The sequence below is a fragment of the Rhinolophus sinicus genome, linkage group LG13 (assembly GCF_036562045.2).
Source record: "Rhinolophus sinicus isolate RSC01 linkage group LG13, ASM3656204v1, whole genome shotgun sequence".
In the NCBI taxonomy this organism is placed as follows: domain Eukaryota; kingdom Metazoa; phylum Chordata; class Mammalia; order Chiroptera; family Rhinolophidae; genus Rhinolophus; species Rhinolophus sinicus.
The window spans coordinates 30,484,587-30,508,837 of record NC_133762.1 but is presented as its reverse complement, the minus strand read 5'-3'; the positions used below and the strand labels follow the sequence as shown (position 1 = coordinate 30,508,837).

Genomic DNA, 24,251 nt, shown 5'->3' with positions numbered 1-24,251 from the left:
ATCTCCAAGCCTGCTTGCTCCCTCTCTGCCCAGAGCAGCAGCTGGGCCAGAGATCACCTTCTTTGCAAGAAAGCAAATTAAATTAAATTAAATTAAATCAGTTATTTCAGTCTGAGCAACAGCAGCAGCACCTGCAATAAAATTGGGATCTTGAAATGAAAACAAGGAAATTACCTTCTGAAAACCGAATCCCAGCGCCTGGTGAAAAGGCACTCACCACTGAGACCTTCTGTGGCAACTTGACATAAACACTTGGGGTAGGGACCAAGGGAGGTGCTGCAGTATCTTCGAGCAGCCCGGAAATGGGACTTTGGTTTGTTGCTGTTCTACTCTTTCAGAAACACACATCCAATAATGTACTTGACATATAAATAGGCCATTTCAGTGAATATGGTCATGGAAGACCTTTTCCAATAAAAGTATGTCATACTGGCTGTGCAAGAATATATTTACAATCACACAGCATGGTAGAACAGTGAGACTGCCAGGTCTTCCAGAGAATATGGTGGTTTGAGTACCATTTCACAGGCCCTCTATCTCCAAAGTTGACTGAAATGAAAAAAAAAAAAAAAAAGTGAAAAAATAAAAAATAAAATAAAAATGTACTAGTAATACTGAAACACAGAGAGAGCTCTAACGTCACACCATGGATTTTAAGTATCACCTAGGATCAAAATGAAAGGGAAAAAAATCCATGCCCACCTTCCACTTCCACTAAATGGAACAATATTGGTGGAAGGAAAAAAATGTTGGGTAGACAGAAAAGCTCAATGACAGCTCCCAATTTGAAGGGAGGGAACTGGGAAACATTGCCAAACCACAGAACAGATGTAAACCATCCCATTGGACTGGAGTTTGTTTCCCACACTATAGATTTACTTCCTTCCCTAATGCCCTCCCCAGAATTGCCTGTTGGGCAGAAACCAGTTAGTCTCATACAAGGGCTCAAGTGGGCAAAGAAAGACCACGAATGGGCCTAGAAAAAACAAAAAACAAAGTCCATGAGACACAAAGACCTCTCATGAAAGTGGTTGACTCATAAGCAAATAGAAGCGTTAGGGGAATCCCCCTGCAGAAACTGGATCCATTACTAACTTGGCCAAAATGGACCTCGTGTAAGGCTCTGGATAAACTTAGACTAGAGACAAGACTCCCAATGACGTTTTGCAAGTCCCCACTGACTTCCTGTCCCATCAGGGGAGGAGTCAAACTGTGCCCAAATAAACAGGGACAGTAGCAAAAGAAAATTCAGCATTCACAATTTGTATCAAATAACACCATCATGTAATCGACTATATATATACATACATACATATACACATATATATGTATATATATGGCATATACATATATATATATATATATATATATATATATATATATATATATATATATATGTCATCAAATAAAAAAAAAAAACAGCATAAGACTTAAATGAATAAGTCACCACCTCTACTCCCAGGTAGTTTTGATGTGTAAAGATATTATAGTTTAAAAAACAAAACAAAAAACACCTCACTCGGGAAGAAGAGTTGCTCTAGAAAACATAAAGAGACAACTGCTTTGTAATGCTAGGGAAATTAAAGAGACTATGAACTCTCTGAGACAAGTAATTAAAAGGTGAGAGGACATGACGATTGTTTCCAGACATCAGCTTCCGGACAGCCTCCCAGGTTTCCACATTTCAGAGAGGATTGCCCCTCATCAATACTAGCTCCGCAGTTGCTGAGTACATGCTGGCAAAATGTGGGGAACTGTACATACTATCAGGCTGGAAGGACCGTCATCTAGTCCCAATCAATGACCAGACAGGGAAACCAAGGATATATATTCACTTAGTGGAAGAGCTACTACAACTTAAAACTTAACTCTCCCCTGTATATATAAGTAGGAAAGAAGAGGGAGGGAGGGAAGGAATGGTGAGGAGAGGAAGAGAGAACGGAAGATGGATACAGCAGCTGGGGGGGCAATAAAAAGAGCACAGGATTAATAGCCAGAAGACCGACTATGGATCAAATCTGATTACCTGTTTTCATATTTTTGGTCCATATGCCTAAGAGTGGAATTGCTGGGTCATGTAGTAACTTGACGATCAGTTTTTTGAGGCACAACTAAACTGTTTTCAACAGCATCTGCACCACCATGCATTCCCACTAGCAACTGACAAGGTTCCAATTTCTTAGCTCTAGCACTTTCTATGGTGTGTGACTTTGGATAAGTCACTTTGTTTCTGTGGATCTCAGTTGCCCCATCTCTAAAGAGGAGGGGTTAGGACTAGCTGTCCCATTTCTGCCTCTGGCGTTTCATATTCACACATGCTTTCTTTCCAGCTAATTCTGACCTTCCACCGCCCACACCTCATTCTAACAGTTCCCCAACAATGTGAGGTGCTGTCATGAATCAGTCCTGGCTCTCATCCTCTTCAGGGCCGGAACTATCTTAATGCACGTTCCCAAGTCATATTAATGTGCTTCCATTTCCATCCATATCTCTTCGTGTACTTTTTTCCCCCTGTCTATTCTTTTAACCTTTTTTGCAAGCATTATCTTGTTCTGTCTGTTGGCTGTCAGCTTTTCTCTCCAAGCTTTTGCAGAGTTGCGAGATTCTTGGCTTTTTCTCCACCCTCAGCTCATAACTACTTTTTTTCCCCTGGGGCTCAGCGACTGTTAAGTGGTCTTTGTGAAATCCTGTTAGGATAATCTCCCCGTTTGTGTCTCTTCTCAGCCGGGCTGCCTCTGGAAACCTCAGCCATCTTCCTTCCCACTGTCCACACACACTGTGGGCTACCTCCTAATTCACTCAACACCATCCTTCTTCACAAATGTGCTTACAAGGCTCTGAACGTGCAGACATCTGAAACCCACAGCAATAGTTCAACTCACTGGAGACCTGGCTTCGATGTCATCTCCTGCAGGAAGCTTTCCTATTCAGCTGGAACCCCCCTCCCCCATTTCCTCCGCAATCCCAGGGATGAGGAACCTGGTCCTTCTATGCTTTTTCTGTTTATGTTTGTTTTTATCTTCTACCTGTCTCATCAGACTTCATAAAGGCAGGAGCTGGAGCAGCTTGTACACGGTTGTACCCCCAGAGTCTGATATAATAAAGGTTCTCAGTACATATTTGTTGAATTAATGCTCCTCTACCATACAGCTGACCATGCCTTTGCCTATCTGTCTACCCATTTAACTTAAAGCTCCCTTTGGCCACACTGAGATTCACTCACCATGGTAACCACTGTTAAAGAAAAAATTACTCGGACACTCGTTACAATGGTAAGGAAGAATTTACTCAACACTATTGCAATAGAGGTATTGCAACGGGTTGAGAGACTAGGTTCAACTCCGAATACAGAAAAGACAACTGGGGATTTATAGCCAAGGAGTGGAGTAAGGGAGTCAGTGGATAGAAAATTACTAAGAGGGAGCATCAGCGATGGGGGGAATCTTGCTGAACTGTCTTAACCGAATTCTTGCTGAAGGCAAGCCAGGACGACCAGATTATAGGGGGATTCTAGCTGTTCTCACTTGGCAGGATTCTTGCTAAAACAGGGCGAGGCAGGCCAAAGACAGGATGAGGACAGGAGTTCGAAGATATGGGGTCAAGGTCAAGGCCTAGTCAAGAAGAGAGATCAGAGGACCCTACCGAACTGATGTTTGGTGTGGGTGTGAGCCTGTGTTACCCTAACTTCGGGCACAATCCTGTCCAGTCCTTGGTTGGTGCTGACTAAATGCTGGCTGAGCCAAACCGAGCAGCCAGCCTCAGAGTGACCCTGCTTCACTTCAGCAAAGATTCAGGGCTCTCTCTTCCCTGTTCCTTCCTGAGCTGAAATGATGGGAGAAGGTGCCCCAGTAGATGGTATCCAAGGGGTTTGGAGTAGAAGAGGAAGGCAGCAAAATGAGACAGACCCAAATTAATCACAAATATACACCATTTCCCTAAAGGTCCATAGCTCCAAGGCCTTCCCAGGCCAGTCATCCCAATAACCCTCACAGCTACCCTGTGAAGTTCATTTATCTTCATGTACCATGAATGGATACTTTGGGAGATCGAGTATCACATCATCGGCCACACACCCAGAATTTTTCACATTCCACTTATCTCTAATTATTTCCTCTGAATAGCTCCAAAAATAAAATTCCTGATGAAAGATATGTACACTTTAGGTCTCTGACAGATATTAAATTGTCTTCCCTAAATACTGTACCAACTTACCCTCATTCCAGCAATGCACAACTGCCTGCTTCTCAGAAGTCTCACCAACACTGAACATCTATCTACTAGATCATTTGTTTTTCTGTTATTGATTTGTAAGAGCTCTTTTGTTACTCATGATAGCAACCATTTGTTACAGCAAATGTCAGAATTCAGTTTGCTGTGGATCTTTGCATCTTGTTTATGGTATTTATGGACAAATATATAATTTTTTTTTTCTTTATTGCTTCTACCTTTAATAGTAACATCGGAAAACTGTCCTACTCCCAAAGATAATTTAAATATTTTTGTATGCATTATGTGCCTTAGATGCTTTCAGATTTTTACATTTAACTGGAAGTTACTACATTTACCTGAAATATGTTTTGGAACAAGTGTGAAGTAAGGACCTACCTCAACTGGCCTGCACCTTTCCCTGGTGGGTTATCATTACAATTTCATCTTGACTTATCTCACCAATTGGAAATGTTAAATTTATCTAAAACACATACACACACACACACCTCTTTTAGAGACATATTTTGTTCTATTGATCTATTTATCTCTTGAATTCCTATGTATGCTGTTTGGACTCTTTGAATTCTAAGATATATTTCTAAAACTTAGAAGTCTTCCTCCATTATTCTCTTTCAATATCTGTTTCATGATCTGTGCCCATTTATTTTTCCAGGTAAAATTTAAAATCATTTTGTAACATTGCTTATAAATATCTATTGTAATTTGCATTATATGTGTATATTTTAAATTGACAGGCTTTAAAAATATCCAGTCTTCCCATCTGGAAATCAGATATCATCCATTATTTTCTTAGTTTTGCTTTATAGCTCCCTTCGAAAGGTCCGTCATATCACCTCTTGAGTTAATTCCTCAGCCTTTTATATTTCTGTTTCTTTGATAAAATGAATCCTTTTACATTACATTTCTAACTGGTTATTGCTAGGATTTAGGAAATTGTTGATTTTGTATATTTATTCCCTAACTAATCACCTTATAGACTCTATTAATGTCTTCAAATAGTTTTTCACTCATTTCTTTGGAGTTTTGGTAAATAACAATAGCCTCTGCAAATAATAACTTTACTTCTTTTCCCATAATTAAACTTCCGATTCTGTTACTAGAAATCCCTGAATGAATGTCAATTAATTGTAGCGATCATGAGCATCATATTTTTAGGATACTGGATGTTGGTTTGAAATGGACACGCTCTAGCACATTAAGAAAATAGTTTTCTGTGCCTTCTCAGGTTGACAGTTACCCTCTGGGCTCACCATACCCAATCCACACCCATCCCCTCCCTGCTCTGTTCTCTGAGAGTCTGACCTCTGTGGTCAGCATCTTCCAGCCTCCCGTACCCTCTGCTCTGAGCGTACCGATGGCAGATACAGGCAGAATACCAAAGGGTGAAAGGAATAAGGTTTGGCAGTGGCTGTGCTCCTCCGTAGTCTGTCAGGCAGTCTAGTAACACCATTCCCTCCCACTGCCCTTCAGTTGTTGGGGCAGTAACAGCTCAGCACTGTTGTCAGCCTCTGGGTGCTTCGCTGTCCCATATTCATTCCCTTAATCTTGATCCCACCTCTATTTCATCAAACTCTCTCCACTGAAACCCTTTATGTGTCATATGTTTCTCACCGAGACCTTCCTTAATTGACTGATAAATTAGGACCCACAACTATTTTCAAATGTCTTTTCAACATCTCAAAATGCTCAAAATATTTTTCTCCCTTGTGATATTTAAACCTTTATACATTCAGTTACGACAAAAAGAAAAGAAAAAAAAACAACATTGAGTACCTACTTTGTGTTAGCTGCTGTGGTAGGCACTTAGATTAGAACAGAAAATACAAACAAAACAGGCAAGCTCTCTGCCCTAACGTTCTCTTAGAAGAAACAGATACATAAACAAATAAAATACCTAAATATTACAACAGTGACTAGGAAAGAGTGTTTTGCTGAAGAATAATGGGGGCGAGGGGTGTATTTAAATAGGATGGTGGGAGAATAATATTTCTCACACTAGGTGACATTTACATTAAAAAAGAGCTGGGGAAGAGCCTTCTGGAAAAGGAGAATAGCAAGTAGTACAAAGGCCCTAAAGCATGAAAATGCCTGGTACAGGTGAAGAACTGACAGAAGGACCACCAGCAAGGTGGGGTGGGTGGCGGAGGCTACGAAGGAACAGGTAGGCAGCGGCTGGATCAGTGACACCCAATAGAAATAACAGTGCAAGCCACACGTTTGTAGTTTTACATGCTCCAGTAGCCATATTTAAAAATGTAACTAGAAATCGGTGAAATTTATTTCCACGTGTTTTATTTAATCCAATTTATCTAAAAGACTACATTTTCAACATTTAAATAATATAAAAATTAATAAGATTATATATATATACACACTCATACGTTTTTGAGATGTGGTGTACATTTTACATTTAAAGCACATCTCCATTTGGACTGGCTGCATTTCGAGAGCTCCAGAGCACCGTGCGACTGGTGGCCACTGTGTTGGCAGGCACAGGACTAGGTCAGGCCTTGGTGACAGTGGAGAGTGACTGGGAAGGGCAGGGCACACGAGATTCATCGCTACTGCTACCAGCATTATGCCTGCACATAGTAGGTGCTCAGTGAATGTTTGCGGGGCAGAATAACAGGAGACCTGGGGAATACATGGCAGGGTTCATGAGCAGAGAAGCCGCACTGAGCTCACTCAGGTACCTGCTGTAGGAAACTGGGTCTCTTCTGCGTCCTCAGCCCAGAGAGGAAATTGGGGTCTGCATGCTGGGTCTCCTACTGTGGGGGCCCTTCCAAGTTGCCTCTCCTGTGTCTGGGGCACTTGGCCCAGCTGCTCCCTTAATTCAGAATGATCACATCACACCATATGCCAGGGAGTGGGAGGGAGGGAGGCCATTAGCATTCATTGTACACAGCTTTTCATTTGGAAAAGCACCTCAAATGTGCCGATCCGCATGGCTCTGCTTCATTTTTCAACATTCATGAGCATAATTGCATTTATTTTTCTCGTCAAGACTGCAAAACAAGTGATCATTTACTATATTACAGCCTCTATCGGCTGGGTTTACAGCCACAACAGTTCTAATCTGCCCTCAGAGGGGCTGGGTGGGTAAGTAGGGGGTGGCCTTTTTAGTTGAGAGCAACACATTTCTTTGCAACAGGAAGCTTGGGCCCAGCTACTCATCAAGGTCAGAATAATAGTGGCAACAGCTAATCCATACAGAGACACTGAGCTCCCAAATCACGTTCACCTCCACTATCGAGACCGCTTTTTACAGGAACAGGGTGAGGCAGACATGTACTCCCAGTCCCACTTCACAGAAGAAGAGACTGAGGGTCAGAGTGGTCCTCAGTCATACATGGTCACAGGTCAGTGAACACCAAAGTCAGGGCTCAAACATGGATACGTGTGACAGGAAACCCTGTGTTTTGCCCATGGTGCCATGTGGCAGTGCTTGAACTCTGGCAAAGCCCGAGATCCTGCAGTGGTGTTGTCAGAAAAGAACTCAGCAGGATCTTAAAAGTTTGTAAATGCAAAGCGCTTACTGCAGCTGGGATTCCTGAGGCGACCTACTTCCTTGAGTCTACACTGCAGGACGCTGATTTTCAGGTTCACACCCTTGTAGAAGGGTACATCCAAGTACAGCTCTGTGATGAGCTAGAAACGCGAGTGGGGAAGCATGGCCAGCCCTGTGTTCGGGGATCACTCTGTGCAAAGTTTCCTTCCCCTTGAAAAGAGAAGCTAAGCCCACAGTGATGTCCAGACTTTAGGTTACAAACACTCATGAATTAACGAGTAAATAGGTCGGCAGGGCCCAGCCCTAAAAGCTTACAGATTTGTTAAACTCATTTCTTAAGTAGGATAAAAGTAGTAGATGGGTCAGTGGCAAGACCCTCATCTCCTCTTCCAACCCCTAATTACAACATATGGGTCATGGAAAGAGTAACACAGAGAGGTGGCTTTGCCCGAAAGAATCCGAGCTGGGTAGGGAGACCAGAGTCACAGGTGCTCCCCTATGCTGGGGATCTCTCCTGGCATCCCGGGACCCTGCGCCCCATGTCCACACACTTGTGAAGACAAATTCCCCTGTCGAGGAATCAGAAGCAGCTGCCATGACTGACAGACAGACAGAGATGAGGGGCTGAGACCACAGGGTTTTTCAGAGAAGTTTTATTTGATAAATGTCACTTAACTCCTACCTTTGAAAATAGCCTTTTCTTCTTGCATCACAAATTACAAAGCAAAGAATGCTGAGTCATACAGAATGTAAATGAGGCCCGGGGAACGGTGGCACTTGGCCCAAGATCACAGAGTATGTTCATAGAGAAGGTAGGACTAGAACCCGGGACCCCTTCCTTTTAGACCCATTTCACAGAGCAGGGTGCAGGAAGCACAGAGAACGGTGGCTCACCTGCTCAACGTCTCAGGTTAGTGGCAGAGCTGGCACAAGCATTCAGAGAAGTCTCCCTCCCCACCCCCCACAGGGGGCCTACCCCGCCTCACCATTATCCCAATTACACCATTTGTATAAAATACTTTTTAAATCCAGGTTTCATGTCACAGAAAACTGAACTTCAAGACAACAGGCGTGTGGGTATTAGAACGGACACGTTTTCCCATTTATCTGACACGTGCATGTTCTGATCTGACCGCAAAGCTCCTCTGTTGCTTTTCCAAACCATCTTTATCGCTCACCATTATTTGGTCATATCCTCCAGAATAATACTAAACGTGGCTTCAATTTCCTCCTCTTTTTCCCCCTATCAGTTCTGTTATCGTTGTAAACATCCCAAACGAGCACTGATTGGGGTCACGGCAGGCTAATGTATTTTCCCCGATTAATTCTGGAGTTCAAAGTACACGAAAAAGACCATCTCCCATTATCTGAGAAGCTTTGTAAGAACATTTCCGAGAGCTGTTTGGAGACAAAAATCTTGCCTTTTGCTGAGGCCCATGGGGTACATTTTGCCTTTTATCTTTCCTTCCCCCACTGCGATTGCTTGGGTGTGCGCTAAATAAACCACGGCACCGCCCCCCAGTACAGTACCGGGCAGCCCTGGAAGCTGAACACTAAGTCTGAACACTGGTGTGAAGAGAGACCAGTGGCACAAGTCCGGGCAGTACGATCCTGTCCGTCATCTGCCTTCTCAGGAGGCACGAGAGGGAGGTGGCCAAGGGCACAGAGTCTGGACCCAGACTTCCTGCAGCCAAGTCCTGGCTCCACCATAGGCCAAGCCTGACCTCGGGCAAGTCACCCAGTTGTTCCCCAATGTGTAACAGGCAGATACTTATATCTATATCAGAGGACTTGTTGTAAGGATTAAATAATATACATGTATTTAAAGTATCTAGGAGAATACTGCCATATATTAAGCACCACATAAATATCGCTTCCTTACTATTATTGCTATTACCACATACATATATTCTCTCTTTGTCTCCTCCCCTCCTTCTTCTCTCCTTCTCCCTCTCTCTCTCTACCCCACACACACATCAGTCTGATGGGGCCGGAGAGAGTTAACTTGTATGCACAAACTCTTTAAGAATGAATATATAACATTTCATCGTTCAAGAGGGAAGAAAAATGTTACCATTTTATCACTGACTCAACAGGAGCTAAAGGGAAACATAAGAAATTATAGCTTTCAGCCAATCAATAATAATATCAGGAGTGATTAAGTGTGTTCAAAGACCCATACTTCCAGATCACTTTAAAGTAAGTATCCCATTACAGAAACAGAGGGTCAGTTTTGGGATGCGACGCGTTTTCCCCATGGGGAGCCTCTTACATAGCTCACAAGCAGATCTACACATGTGCCAGGAAAAAGGCAGAAGTAATCCCCGGGGTCCTTGTATTTGCCCCAAGGATCAACTCTAGAGCAGAAGAGCCCGGACCAGCCAAGCCCTGGACCAAATGGGCCCTCCTGACCACAGTCTCATCGAGCTGAGAGGTGGCGCTGGACTTTTGAAAGCCACCCATGTCCCCAGTACAGTGAAAATGCCAAAGAAAGCAGCGGCCTCTCAGGGTTCTCCCACATTTTCTTGACATCATTTTTCTCTTGACTTCCCCAACACTAATCACACTACTGATAATTTCATCCATCTATGGACGACCTGCCCCGTTCCAAGCCACATGCAGGGCACAGGGAATTCAGCAGTGAGGAGCAGCCCATGCGTGCCCTTGAGTACCTCACAGCCCTAGCGTGGAAGCAGAGAACACGTTGTCATAAACTCAGCCACAGAGGCAGAGAGGAAAGGCATCCGCTGTGAGAAAGAGTCAGGGAAGGCCTGCTGAGGAGGTGACATCTGTGCAGAGCTTTAACAGGAGAAAGGGGAGAGGAGGTGCCTTTTAGCCAGAGGGGTCAGCAAGTGCAAAGCGTGACAGTGTGGCCTTCAGGGGTTAGGGCTGAAAACAAAAGAAATCAACCACGACCATCTTCTCAATGGAAGAATATTGGAAGGCTCATCATGAACAGGAAGCAGGAGTACCAGGCTTAAAAACCAAGCAAAAACTCTGTCACATGTAGGGAACTAAGAAGCACACAGTGAGCAACCTCGTTTAGTACAAGCTCCTGTGGCCCAGGCATCACCCCTGCCACTGGACACCCTGTGACATTAGCCTCTGGCTGCTGGCTCATGCTTCCTAGGTGGAAAGTCCTGGGCAGGAGGGTCCAACTGGCTTTATCCGGGTCACATGCCCAGCCACACCCAGACTGCAGGGAGTGCTGAATTTCTGGCCTCTTCTCCTTTCAGAGAGCTCCACATTCCACCAAGATTCCACATAATGGGAGATTCCAGAAATCAGGAAGCAGGGTTGGAGGCTGGACTCCCAAAACAAAAGCACAAAGGCCTCTCTTGCATGATTCCATAGAAGGGGAGAGGGAAGAGAGCAAAGAGGGAGCTGAGGCTGGAGACGGATGCTGGGGCCGTATCATGAGAAAGTTCAATTATTAATAAGGGCATTTCATTTAACACACATTCACTGCCACCTTCTAAGTCCAGGGACTAGGGTTACAGATGTAAATAAAATGGTGCTCCCGCCTACAAGGAAAACCAAAACTATTAATAGTTCAGTACACAAACCAGGAAGAGGCTCGTTGTGCCTCCAGTCAGCTCGGCAAAGCCCATTCTGCTCTTTACAGTGATGTCCACCTTGATTGGTCAGTGCGTGGACGGCTCTGGTTGATTGCTATCCTGAACGTAATTCTTGCCAATCCCCAAGTCTCCATCCAGCGTGCAGAGAACTAGAATGTGGCACACTCGGGGCTATTCCCCGGTTCCCCACCTGTTTTGGGCCTCAGAATTCACAACGCATTTTCCCAACATCAACTCATGGGCAGATTTCTTGGATTCCACATTTGACTTGTGGATGATATTCTTTTCTCCAGATCTCCAAAATAATACACAACCGTTCTGCATTGGTTACACAAGGGAGTACAGAAATACATATGTATATATATATATATATGAAAACAAATTTTATCACTTCTATTGGTGATGAACACAGAGATATATGTACAATAACACTCACTACAATGTGATTTAGGAGTAACTGGAAGGAATTTAAATACGCAACAATACGGGTAGTTAAATAAATTGTGGAATAGTCATTGTAATGGAAAACTATGAAACCTTTAGAAAGCATGCTTTTGAGGAACATTTAATAACATGGGGAAATGCTTAAAAATAGTGTTAAGTGGAAAAATAGATATTTATCTAAGTCTGTGTGCACACATGACTTTTATTTTGTTTTTTTATAACTGTCAGTACTGTGCATCCTCTACAATAAATGTGCATTCTTTTTGCAATCATAAATTATGAATATAAATGGAAATAATTGTAAAAGATATTTAGTTGATGATGGTACCATGTATACAATATATATTTATTTCTCTATCCTGGAGTTGAAGCCTGGTTCCTCTTTCGTATATAACTTGCATGACTGTGGACCAGTAAGTTTCCCTCTCTGGGGTTTAGTTTTCTCAAAAATAAAGAGGAAACACCATCTCTGAAATCACAGGATGGCGGCACATTAGATGAAATGTATAGGAAAATGCCGACCCCAATTCTTGGGTAGAATGAACACGCAGTTCATGCCAGTTCTCCTAAAAGAAAGCAAAGGCTCCAGTACTTACAGAGCTCTTGAGTGTCTTCTAACATAGAGAAGGTGACACAGTCAAAGTACCGACGTGTGATCGACGCAGTAGTAGTTTCCTAGGGCTGCCGTAACAAATTACCACCAACTGGGTGGCTTACAACAAGGGAACCTTATCCTTCCACAGTGTGGAGTCTAGAGTCTGAAATCAAGCTGTTGACAGGGACACATTCCCTCCCAGTGCTCTCGGAACAACTCTCCCTCGCCTCTCCCAGCTGCTGGTGTTGGCTGGCAGTCCTTGGCGGTCCTTGGCTTGAAGACGCCTTGTTCCAACCTCTGCCTGTCTTTCCACGACCTACTCTGTGTGTCTGTGTATCTCTTCTCCTCCATCAGTCATATCAGATGGAGGGCCCAGGATGACCAACAGGACATCATCTTAACTTGACTACAGCTGTAAACACCCTGTTTCCAAATAAGGTCATATTCATAGGTGCCGGGATTAGGGCTTCACTGTATCTTCTTGCAGGACACAATTCAACCCATATAGACCCCAGCTCTCTGAGGATGAGCAATTAAGCACAGCAGGAACACACAGCCAAGGGCTCAGTGGCCTGAAGAGAGAGCCCAGGACCTCCCTGGAGACTGTCTGCTTCCACAGCAGCCGGGTTGGTTGAAATATTCCTGTCTATGTGTGCATACCTGTGGGTCTGTTCTTGCTAGATTCTCCCCAATACCTGCCCCTTCCAATCCAGTAACTAAGATGGTCTTTCTCTGCTCTAGAAATGTGTACAGGATGGAAAGAAGCTACCCCCCCTTTTTTTTTCCAAGTTTAAACTTACTGACAAGATTATGTGACGGGTCCCAGAGGGGCTGGGACCAGACACGTGTGTCTTTGAGGGCTAAGAAGGTGAATGGAGAAGTTCCCCTACATGGGGAGGGGAAAAGATGGGTCTCCTGGTCCCATCCTGCTCGGTGGCAGTACTTAGGGAGGGGGCAGGCCCCAGAGGGATGCTGGGTGATGCACCTGGGCTGGCTGGACCTGAGACAAGGGCTCCAAAGCTGGGAAAGAGGCAACAGAATGATTAGATTCAAAAGGACCGCAAGGAATGTGACAGCGGGCTTCTCAGAGGAGACCACAATGGCATGCGAAAGTCCCCAGGACATTTGTAGACCCCTTAGGGAAGGGGGAGCCCCCATTATGACTAAAATTCAATATCTGGACACTCAGGGTCAGATTCAAATTGATGTAAATGCAGTATTTATTGTGCGCCTGGGTTTTCAGCCTGAGATTCAACCCGACTTCATTTTGACACTTAAAATACGAATGTCCTACAGGCATTAGAAGGAAACCTCCCATGCCCCATTACCTCTGACTTCAGCCCTTTCAAAAGGGCACTTACAGCACTTTCGTCTATCTCCCTTCAGTCCCCAGAGACCCTCCTGGTGGGCCCTCCTGAGTGGACATGTAAAAACTCATGCTGAGGCTGAGGAAGGCAGAGCTGGGAATGAGGGATACTGCAGTTGGTTCCATGGACAAGATAGAGGTCGGGAGGGAAGGCCTGTGGGTGTCGTAACCGCGTTTCTCTGTAACGAAAAATGCGGTGGGGGAAACCAGATCTGAAGCCCAGGCCCATTTCCCACAGAGACGGACAAGGAAAAGAGTAAGACAATCGCTGTGTGAAGAGGTGAACTGACAGAGCCAAGAGTCAGGGGGTGTTCAGCCCACGGGATGGCAGGTACGCTGGGTATTGAAAAGCTTCTCTGGGCTTGTCAGGGACGCATGGCAGACCTCCTGCTGGAAGGTTCCCCTGTGTAAAGCAGCATCTGGCATCAGGGGACCTTGAAGGAAGGGGTAAGGTTCTAAGAAAGACTTAAGAGTGTCAGAACCAGAAAAGAACTTCAGGGAACCAAGCACTGATTGAGCCCTGTTATGTGTAGATACTGCCACACTCACACAGCCATCATCACATTTAACTGGTTCCCAAGTTAAAGATGAGAAAACTGAAGCAGAGGGATTAAGACCTCAGAGTCACTCGGCCATGGCACAGATTTAGAATACGCTGGCCTGTAAACATGTCCACGATGAAGACTTTGAAAGCAAAGAACAGGATGATACAACTAAGAAAAACCAGAGAGTCTTTCTTTAGATACTCGTAGACCAATGAGGAACAATTTCCTGAGAAAGAGTTGTTTGAGCTGAGACCTGAAGAAATTGGCCAAGTGAAGAGTGGAGAAATCTTCCAGTGAGAGGGAAGAGCAGGTGCAAAAGTCCTGTGGCAGGAAAGAATCCGACATGTCTAAGGAACTAAAAAAAAATAACCAGTGTGTCTGGAGCATTTGGGGAGAGAAAAAAAAGGGTTCAACAAGACACCAGATCATACAGGACCTTATAGTCCATGGCAAGGAATTCACCTTTCATCTTATGTGTCAGGAGAAGCCACAGGAAGGATTAAATGCCAAAATAACATGGTCTGATTTACCCAGCGTCTAACACAGACCGTGTCGCACAGAAGGAGATCGGGAAAAGGTTGTGGAACATCTGAATAAATAGACTCAAACTAGGATTTTCAAATGGATTTTCAAAAGGCTGCTTTTAGAGAAAGCAAAGTAAGATTTCAGGCTTTGCCTATGAGAAAAACAAACAATTTCGCCTAATCCAAATTCACATTGAAGCCTCTCTGCCTAAGACGCACGCAGAGCTGCCGAAACCCACAAGCACATCATGACAGAATAATTTCAGTGATCATTATCAAATGCCTCTATTTAGAAAAGCTCAGAAGATGGTATTAGCACAATCCAATATTTATGAAATGACACTTTGCTGTAATGAGGGGCTGAGAAAATTAAGATTAGAAGCCAGAGTTGTCCCTTTGGGGGGAAAGAGAGTGGGAAACGCAGGAATGTCAATCAGCTCCTTGGAGCCTTGGTTTTTCTGATCTGTAAAATGGAAGGATGGTAACGAAGACTCAGAAATGTATGATCAGTCAATAGAGGGCCAAAGGCATTTAATAATGTTTATCATTCATTTCTTCTTTAGGAAAATATGTGAGAAATCCATCCATCCATGCATCCATCTAACCAAACGTTGTTTAGTACACACTGTGTGCGGCGCATTACATTGAGCACTAAAGATAAAGCTGTGAACAAGATCGCCACGGTCCCCATTCACTTGGGGCTTCTCACCTGGGGGTCAGACATGCATTGAACAAGTAGCAACAGCTGTGGTGTGTGTCACTGAGGAAAAGTGTAGGGCGTGACGGGGAACATTTACAGAAACAAGTGACCCAGGCTGGGGTATCTCGGGAGGACTACCCTGAGGAAGTGATGTTTAAGCTGAGATACAAAGGGCAAAACACACGAGAATTGGGAAGAAGGAAAGGTTCCAGTACCCTCTGCTCCTCTGCTTTGGAGCCAAACTTAAAGCCAATGAGGCCACCAAGACCATGACCTCCCCTGGACATCTCTGAGCATCTTCTGTGTCTTCAGCTTAGTGACATCCTGGAAAATCCCTCCCCCCAGAAGCAGCTGAGAAGACATGGCCCAGTGGGCCATGTAGGTCTGGAGTTCGTAAGAGATATCTGATGGCAACTGACGCCATAGGGGTGGTTGAGGTCGTCCATGGTGTGACAGCTGATTTTATGTGTCCACTTGACTGGGCAAAGGGAAGCCCGAACGGCTGGTAAAACATCAATTCTGGGTGTATCTGTGAGAGTGTTTCCAGAAGAGATTAGCATTGAGCTGGTGAACTCAGTAAAGCTGGCAGCCTTCCCCAGGGTGCGTGGGCCTCATCCAGCTCCTTGAGGGCCCAGATAGAACAGGCAAAGGAAGTGCGAACTCTCTCTGTTCTCGACCTGGGACGTCTTCTGCCCTCTGACACTGGCACTCCTGGTTCTCAGGCTTTCAGACTCAGATCAGGGCTCACACCAACAGGCCCCCAATTCTCAGGCCTTCAGACTCAGACTGAATTACATCACCAGCTTCCCTGGTCCTCAGCTTGGTCAGAACATGGGGCTTCTCCATAACCGTGGGAGCCAAAGCCTATAAGTCTCCTTCTACATGTACGTGTATGTCCTATTGGTTCTGCTCCTCAGGAGGACCCTAACTACCGTAAGACACATGGAAAGAGTGTAGAAGAGCCTGAAGAACTCCAACGGCCAGAATGAGCTGACACAGGAGACTGAGTACAAGAAGGGGTTAGTAAAAACCCAGGACCGTGTGTGGGTTAGAGGGAGCGCTTGGTTAGGGAGGAACCATAGGGGATGGTCTCCCTTCTCCGACAGCCAACTGTCCTGATGACTGTACCAGGGATCATATTATCCAAAGAGGTGATCTGACTGTCCCCAGAATTGCAACTCTTCCTGGCTCACGGCTTCAGCTAACCTCTTCAAGACTCAACTTACCCAGGCATACCCCACCTTAAATGTGTTCTGCCTGAATATACCTCCTCCAGGTGTACCTCCCGAGAATAGTACATCAGAGGTGACTCTCATAGGCCTGCCTCCTGCAGGTATCCAGCAAGAGTACACGGTAGCCTTCAGCCCCACTGGTGAAGCATCAGCCTGCATTCAGGATGTCTGGACATTAACTTTATGAGGAATATTCTGACTGTGGAAGTCTCCCTGCAAATACACAAGCTGTGTCTATGTGTCTGTGTCTATGTGGCCTAAAAAGAAAATGGATAACCTCAAATTAGTCAGCTCTTTCTTCCCCTAAAATTCCACTATTATCAGGCTCCCAAGCAAAATTCATCGATGCCCTCCTTGGAGCTAAACTTTAGAATCTCAATGCTGAAAGAAATCCTAAAGGTTCCTGAATTGAGGAGACATCTGACTTCTACCAAATTCTTAAGAGTTCATTCAGCTTTGGCTTGCATACCTCCAGGGATGGGGAGCTTACTACCAACAAAGTTATTGATTGCCCTCTCAAACAGCTCAACCGACAAGAAAGTTCTTCCCATGAGTCATCATAAGAGATGCCATCCCCATCACAGCCCCAAGCACAGTGGGTCACCTACCTGTGGGCACCGCTGGGTCCAGCATTGGTTTCTCCCATGTGTTGATCTGCTCCCAGGTAAACCCATTGGTCCCCAGGGCCACGCTATAACCACAGTTGCTGTAGTGCTCATCAAAGGAACAGCCGCCTGCAGACAAAAGAGATATGGGTAAATACAACCTCGTGTCTGGGGCTTGGTTCGTTACCCCTGTCTCATCGGCTCTTCATTTACAGCTTTGAATTTTAAACTCTGAAGAAGATTAAAAAAAAAAAAAGGCAAGCAAATTGGATTTTTATATTTGCTTTGGTGCTCTCTGGAAAGACGCTGGCATCTGCAGGCCCCCCTATTTAAAAAAGTTAATAAGGCTAGTTACATTGATTTCAATCTTCCTTCCTGAGAAAGTAAACAGCAGCGTCTCATTCTAAGCAGGAAAAATGAATGCCAGGGCATGCTTCTGTAAATGCTTCCTGCAACACGGAGAGACGCCCTGAGGCTGCAGGGAACACTAGCTTCGGAGTCCAGCAAAACTAGACACAGATCTCAGCTTTGCAAAGCTGTGTCAGCTGGGGCCAGAGGCTTCAGCCATCTGTGTGGTGTGTATGCCACTTCCTTCACCTGTTAGGTGGAGGGAAAGACCCACCTGCCAGGAATGTCACGAGGATTAAATGGAATAACATATGAAAAGTAACTGGCGTAGAACAGGTTCTCAAAAGCCGCCTCCTTCGCCATCAGAGCAATTTTTGAAAAATCATTTTCATAAAGTAAAAATCAAATATGTGAAGACCTAGGCAATCGTGCACCTGGCAGGTAATAAACTCAATGCCGATAGCGTTTAAAGCTTCTCCCTTTAAAGTCCAAGCCACCCACCATTTTATGAGGAGCTGCGTCGATTCAATTTTGACAAGAACTTACTGACCATATGCTGTGGGCTGTAAGCCCCTCTGGATCATTGGAAAGGCTCCTGACAAACAGGAGCCCGTGATCTCCTGGAGGGGGAGAAGTGACCATGCCTGCAAGGGATGCGAGCATCTCCATGAGCACAAAGCAGGGCGAAGGGCATTCCCGGTGACCTGGCAGGATGCACAGATGCAGGAGGCCACACCTGAACTGAGCTATGCAGCAGCCTCCGGACTGGTCTCCCAGACCCCAGTTTCACACCCCGGCCCATCTTTTCCACTGTCTCTTTCTTATCTCCTGGATGTTCAGATCTCATCACATCACCATCTCCCTCCTATAAACACCCATTGGGTCCCCATCTCACGTCCAAAGATGGTTCTGCTCAATGTACAGAAACCAGTCCCCACGAGTCTCATGGGACATAACCAGCATCTCCATCAGCGGCGGAGGACAAATTCCTTCTCTGCTCCCCACACCGGGATTTCCTCTGTATAGTGGGGGGTAGAAGTCCTGTTGATAGATTCCATACAGAATATGGTCACAGCACCACAAAGAAAACCTGTGATGTGAAAGCTTTCTCCACCTTCCTCTCCTGCTGTGTATGGGAACCCAGAAGAGTTGGCGTTAGTACCTCAGTGAGTCTCGGACTGGGAAGAGAGATGGACTTTTTTTGGTACTACCGCGGTTGTGAGTTGACTATTACATTTCTTGGCACTAAAAGAAACAGAAATGTGGGGTGTTTTATGCAGATAGCTCGAGAGAGAAGGAAAAGAGAGTGAGAGAGAGGTCTGAGAAACCCCATGAAAAACAGAAACCTACAGGAAGTAACGGCTGGTGAGAAATTTCCTGTGGTGCAAAGCGGTTGATGCATGGGTAGGAACTATAATACCTGTTTGTTCTCGTTTATTCATTCAATAATCCAACAACTATTTAATTGGGCACTTAGCAGAATACTAGGTCTTAGCTTTATGGTGGTTTCCCAAAGAGGCATGATATCGCTCGTCAGTCAGACACACAGACAGTCAACAAGCAAACTACTAAGGAATTACGCTTTGAATAGCACATAGCATTATGTCTATGAAGGCTGCAGCTGGGGCAGGGAAGAGGACTGCTAAGTTGGAATGGGCCAGAAAGTCTTTCTGACCATGAATTGGAAACGGTTCCCTGTCCTGTGCTGTAATGTCCCCCCACTACACCCCACTCCTCCGTGACAGCTGGCCACACACGATAGCCATGTGTCGCTGGTGCTTTGGGAAACTGAGGGAAAAAGGGCCATGACCATTGTGGACTGATGCAGGTCAACAGATGAGGATGGAAGGCCCAGGAGACAAGGTGAAATGTTAGGAGCAGGTGACAGAGGAGACCGTCCCAGATGTAACAGAGAAGGATGACCTTTGAAAGGCAAACAGGGAGACAATCAAACAGCTTCCATTAGACAGGAAAGTGGGACTAGTTCTGGCACACAGCAGCGACCTAATAAACATGTGTTGAATGAATGCACCAATAAATGTTACTGGAATGCCTGACACAGCCAAACTCAAGCGACCTTGAGCCCACACCACTCCCCCACCTCAATCTGCTCTTTCACGGCTCGTACTTGCCACTTCCACCTAGAAAGCTCCTTCCCCACATTGCCTGTCTGACAAATTCCCGACGACACACCCCAAATCACTTTATAACCCTCCTCTGACCAGAACAGCAGAGTGAAGGCCCCAGATAGGAAAACATGAAACACTACATTTGAAATTTAAAAAACAGTCGCAGCAGCACTTCTGGGGCTCTCAGAGGGCCAACCTCGTTTTCCAAAAGTGCCATCACCTCACTGGAGCCCAGGCCGTGAGAGACAAATGACTGCGGTCAACGACATTGACAACAGACTCTAATGTGCTGGAAGTGACAAGCAAGGAGAACCTGCACATCCCAAGAGTTCGTTGGAAGAGCTGACTGACAACCCTAAGCTGAGATCACCAGCCTCCAGGGCTAGTGACCGTGTGGCCCAGACAATGCTATGTGGACCGCCAACTGTTTGGGTCTTTTCTCCAGTGCACACAAGAACACATGTGCCCAGGCTACCCTGTATCGGGGAAGACCATGTAATCATCCCTGGAAATACGTAACAAAGCGATATCCACCCCTTGCAGGACTAACCCATAAAAATAATCCCTTATAAGCAACCCTTCTCACCTGCCCAGGCTGTGAGGACCTTCGGAGCTGTAGTTGAAGGTGGTGACATCGAGGGAAGAGTGATGTCTAGATCCCTGAGACACTCATTGGAGAAGAGCCACCCTGAGAATCACCTAATCGGGAATATCGGCATTCGACTTTTCAGGAGCAAAACACCGTTTCCTGTTCTACACCACTGACATCGTAGGGGCTAGTTGTTACCACAGCAGAGCTGACACATGCTGACTAATACAAGAAACATGCTCTCTGGAGCATCTGCTCCCTTCCAGGCAATACACTAGGTACTGACTACATAATCCATCTCATTGGCTCTCACTTAATTCTCACAGTTTTGTGAGGCAGGTTCTTATCCCTACTTTAAATATCAAGTAACTGATGTATTGAGGAGTTAGGTGACCTGTTCAGGTCACCACACAAAAGGAGGTGCTGGAGCCAGGCTTAAATCCATTGCAACCTCACCACAGATCACACATTTTTTCTCACAGGCCAGAAAGAGACTGCTCTCCCCCAAACCCAGGACCAACCTTTCGTTTATAAGGTCGTAAGAGGGGGTCAGAAAGATGAAGAGTGCACGGCGGTTCAGTCTCTCCTGTTTGAATCCATTCCCTTGCTTATTCTAGGAACATGTAACAAATATCTTTTTTACAGGCTCTGTGCAGGGGCACAGAATTGACAGATATGATTCTGACCCTCGTAAAGTTTGCAGAGGATAGGGAAAGGCAACCACACAACAATACACTAATGCACGTTGCAAAAACAAAACAAAACACTTTCATACAGATGTGTTGAAGCTCAAAGAAGAAAATATTGATGAATTTTAGTTAATCGTCTAACTAAACCAGTCCCCTGCCTTCTTCTAGACAAGATGTAGGAGGGCTCCCAGTTACACCTCCAGGCAGCTCAGCTTATAAATCACGTTAACAATTTGCCCATCTCCTGGGTCAGCCGTCCACGCCTCGCCTCCCTGCCTCAGGCCAGTGGGGGGCAGCCTGCTCAGCGACCCCTGAGGGGACAGCTGACAGGTCCTCTGAGGGGTAGGGACCCAGCTCCTCTTCAGTCACTCCCTGGGCACCTTGCGGCCTCCACCTGCAGAGCCCTGACGCTCCCTCCCAGAGCTGCAGGTCTGGGGCCCCAGGGACCCAGTCAGATCACAGTCCTCTCTTTCCCCCTTTGAGAAGCTGGCTTAGAGGGAAGTCAAAAGCAGCTTCACACTCTATGTTGAGCTAATTTGGGGGGACAGTCAGGCCCCAAGGATAGAAACTCCTCCAGAATTTCCCATCCCTTAGGGGACCTCAGTGACCCTCCCTACAGAGGAGTTTCTAGAAACAGGCTCCCACCCTGTACTGTGTCACATATATGTGTCCAAACCCCAGGGGTCACACATGGGTCATGATTTTTTCCACGGAGCTCCTGGGCTCCCGGCAAAGCAAGGTAGCTTTAAGTGGTCACTGAAGCATCCCTCTGCTCTGGGCAGATGAATAACACAGACTTCATTCCGAGGATGCTGAGGAAATGGTCACCCATCTACCCACGGTCATCTCCAATCTAGCCACAGTGGCCCGAAAAACATAGAAGCCGGAAATACAGCACGATGGTGAAAAGCAAATTGAGAACAGGAGAAAAAAAGAAAACCAGGACAGAAGCGGAGAGCTGCACGTCTGTGCTGCAATTCCCTACATGTCCACCTGCTAAAAGGTGGTGACATGTTTGGCTCTGAGCTTCCTCTGGCCAAGAGATAAAAGAAAATCTGTCTGGATATCGGACACTCTGTGTTCATTCAATAAAAGCCCAACTGCTCAGGAAAACTACAACCATTCCAGGTGCTTGGCTCACACAAGAACTTCTCCACAGGGGTACTGGGAAATAAATCCCGTAATGAGCAATATCTGACACAACATCCATACAAGTCTCAATTTCATGAGACTATTTCTCACAACCATTGTCAATATAAATTGATAGCATCACCCAAATATACAATTCAATGGGAAAGCAATTCAGTGGGGACCAATACGATGTAGCCTAGAGGTCGGCTCCCTGTTGGTCTGGCTGGACCCGAAGAGAAGCTTTAAAGACTATTCAGGAGAGAACATATAGTCAATAAGGATTTTTTTTATGTAATCCTCCCTGAAATTTTCTTTTCAACCAACAGGCTGGAAGAGAGTGGCTATGAACCACAGATGACACGCGCTGACAGCAACATGCACTGCCAGCGGGGTACAGCCCCTCTCGCTCACATCCTTTCCTCATTCTGGGCCTTCCTTTTCCAGTGTGCGAGGCAAGACACTGGACAAGGTAATCACTAAGGAACTTTCCACAGGTAGAGTTAAGGACCCCAGAGACTCAGAAAGCACTGGTAACTGTCAGGAGCCACAGAGACACAGAGCATGCCACCAGCCCAAGCACCAATGACTAAGAGTCACAGAAGGGACAAGAAGAAAGAAAAGACCAGCTGCCCCTGGACCCAGAGCATAGTTCAAACCCAGGAATCTGAGTCTCACTATAGCTCTTTTTGCTCTTTCAAAAATTATGTTTATCTGTCTTGGTGCAATTCTTTGGGGCCATAACATCTGACAGAGAGGCACCTGGCCATCTCTGCAGGTGTCTGTGGCAGGCTGCTTGCAGAAGACTTACGGTGGGAGAGAGCCGCAAGACGCTGTTTGGTTGCTCACTTCACTCGCTTCTAAAGAGTAAGCAGTCCTACTTAACTGACGTCAACCCCATCGCCATCAAAACCCTCCCCTAAACCTTCCCCCACTCCAGGAATTGGGCTCAGCCTCCAGAGCCCAGGTTCTGGTTTGGGGAAGACCCACACAATTGAGGGAAGAGAGGGCAGTGCGGCCAGGCCAAGGACACAGCACTCCCTCCCTGCATCCGGACAGAGGAGCTGTTTCCCTGGACAGGCTGAAGTCAAAATGTGCCAAAGGCCCCAGATGCTGTGATGCGAGTCAAGCATAAAAAGTCAACAGAGAAATGGAAAATTGTAGCAAGGAAATTGGATTTTGAAAATCCATTTGGGTTTGGTAATGTATAGCGTATCAGCATCTGTAAGGGAAGTAAAAATAGTGCAGGATACATACTTTAGGATACATTAAAGCATAAATAAAGTTTATAGTGCCAATCAGAATTTTTTTCCAACATGAGCTCTTCTTTTGAAAATGAGAGAGGAAGAGAATTCAATAAAAATATAAATGTGTCTGCCTCTGCATTTCTGATATTATCCTGGGTATTCTTGAACAGAATTAAGTACAGAAGGGGAACTAAAGATTTGTTGGGCTTCTGCTATATGCCTGGCACCATACTTGAGCTAGGTGAGTATGTATTTATGTATGTATGTGAAGTTCTAACACCACCACTCTCCAAAACAGGGGTCAACATACTTTTTCTGCAAAGGGGCTGATGGTACATATTTTCAGCCTTGCAGCCACACAGTTTCTGTCACAACAACTCAATTCTGCCATTGCAGCATAAAAGCCGTCGTAGATAACAGGCAAACAAATGGATGTGGCTGTGTGTCAATAAAACTTTATTTATAAAAACAGTCGGCGGGCCAGATTTTACCCAGGGGCTACAGTTTGCCAACCCCTGCTCTGAGAGAGAAGCATTGCTCTCTCCATTTTACACATGGAAACTTGTCATCAGAGCTATAAGGGACATGCCCAGCTAGAGATTTCGGGGGACATAGAATGACATCACAGGCAGCAATACGAATAGTGACACCTCTCAGCCATAAAAAAAAAAAGATGAAATATTGCCATTTGCAACAACATGAATGGATCGTAAGAATATGCTAAATGAAATAAGTCAGACAGAAAACGATAAGAACCGTATGATTTCACACATGTGGGATACGAAACAAAAAGC

The 24,251-nt window shown here is 45.4% G+C and overlaps 1 protein-coding gene across 18 annotated transcripts in view; it reads right to left on the bottom strand.

Moving 5' to 3' along the window:
• Positions 1–24,251, bottom strand: part of PTPRT (protein tyrosine phosphatase receptor type T) — a 1,016,018-nt gene that overhangs the window by 666,625 nt on the left and 325,142 nt on the right. For all 18 annotated transcript variants that reach the window (XM_074318312.1, XM_074318303.1, XM_074318302.1 and 15 more), the window contains exon 2: positions 17,331–17,456. In XM_074318312.1, the coding sequence (XP_074174413.1) occupies positions 17,331–17,355 (25 nt within the window). In that variant the 5' untranslated portion in view covers positions 17,356–17,456. The remainder of the gene's footprint in view (positions 1–17,330; positions 17,457–24,251) is intronic.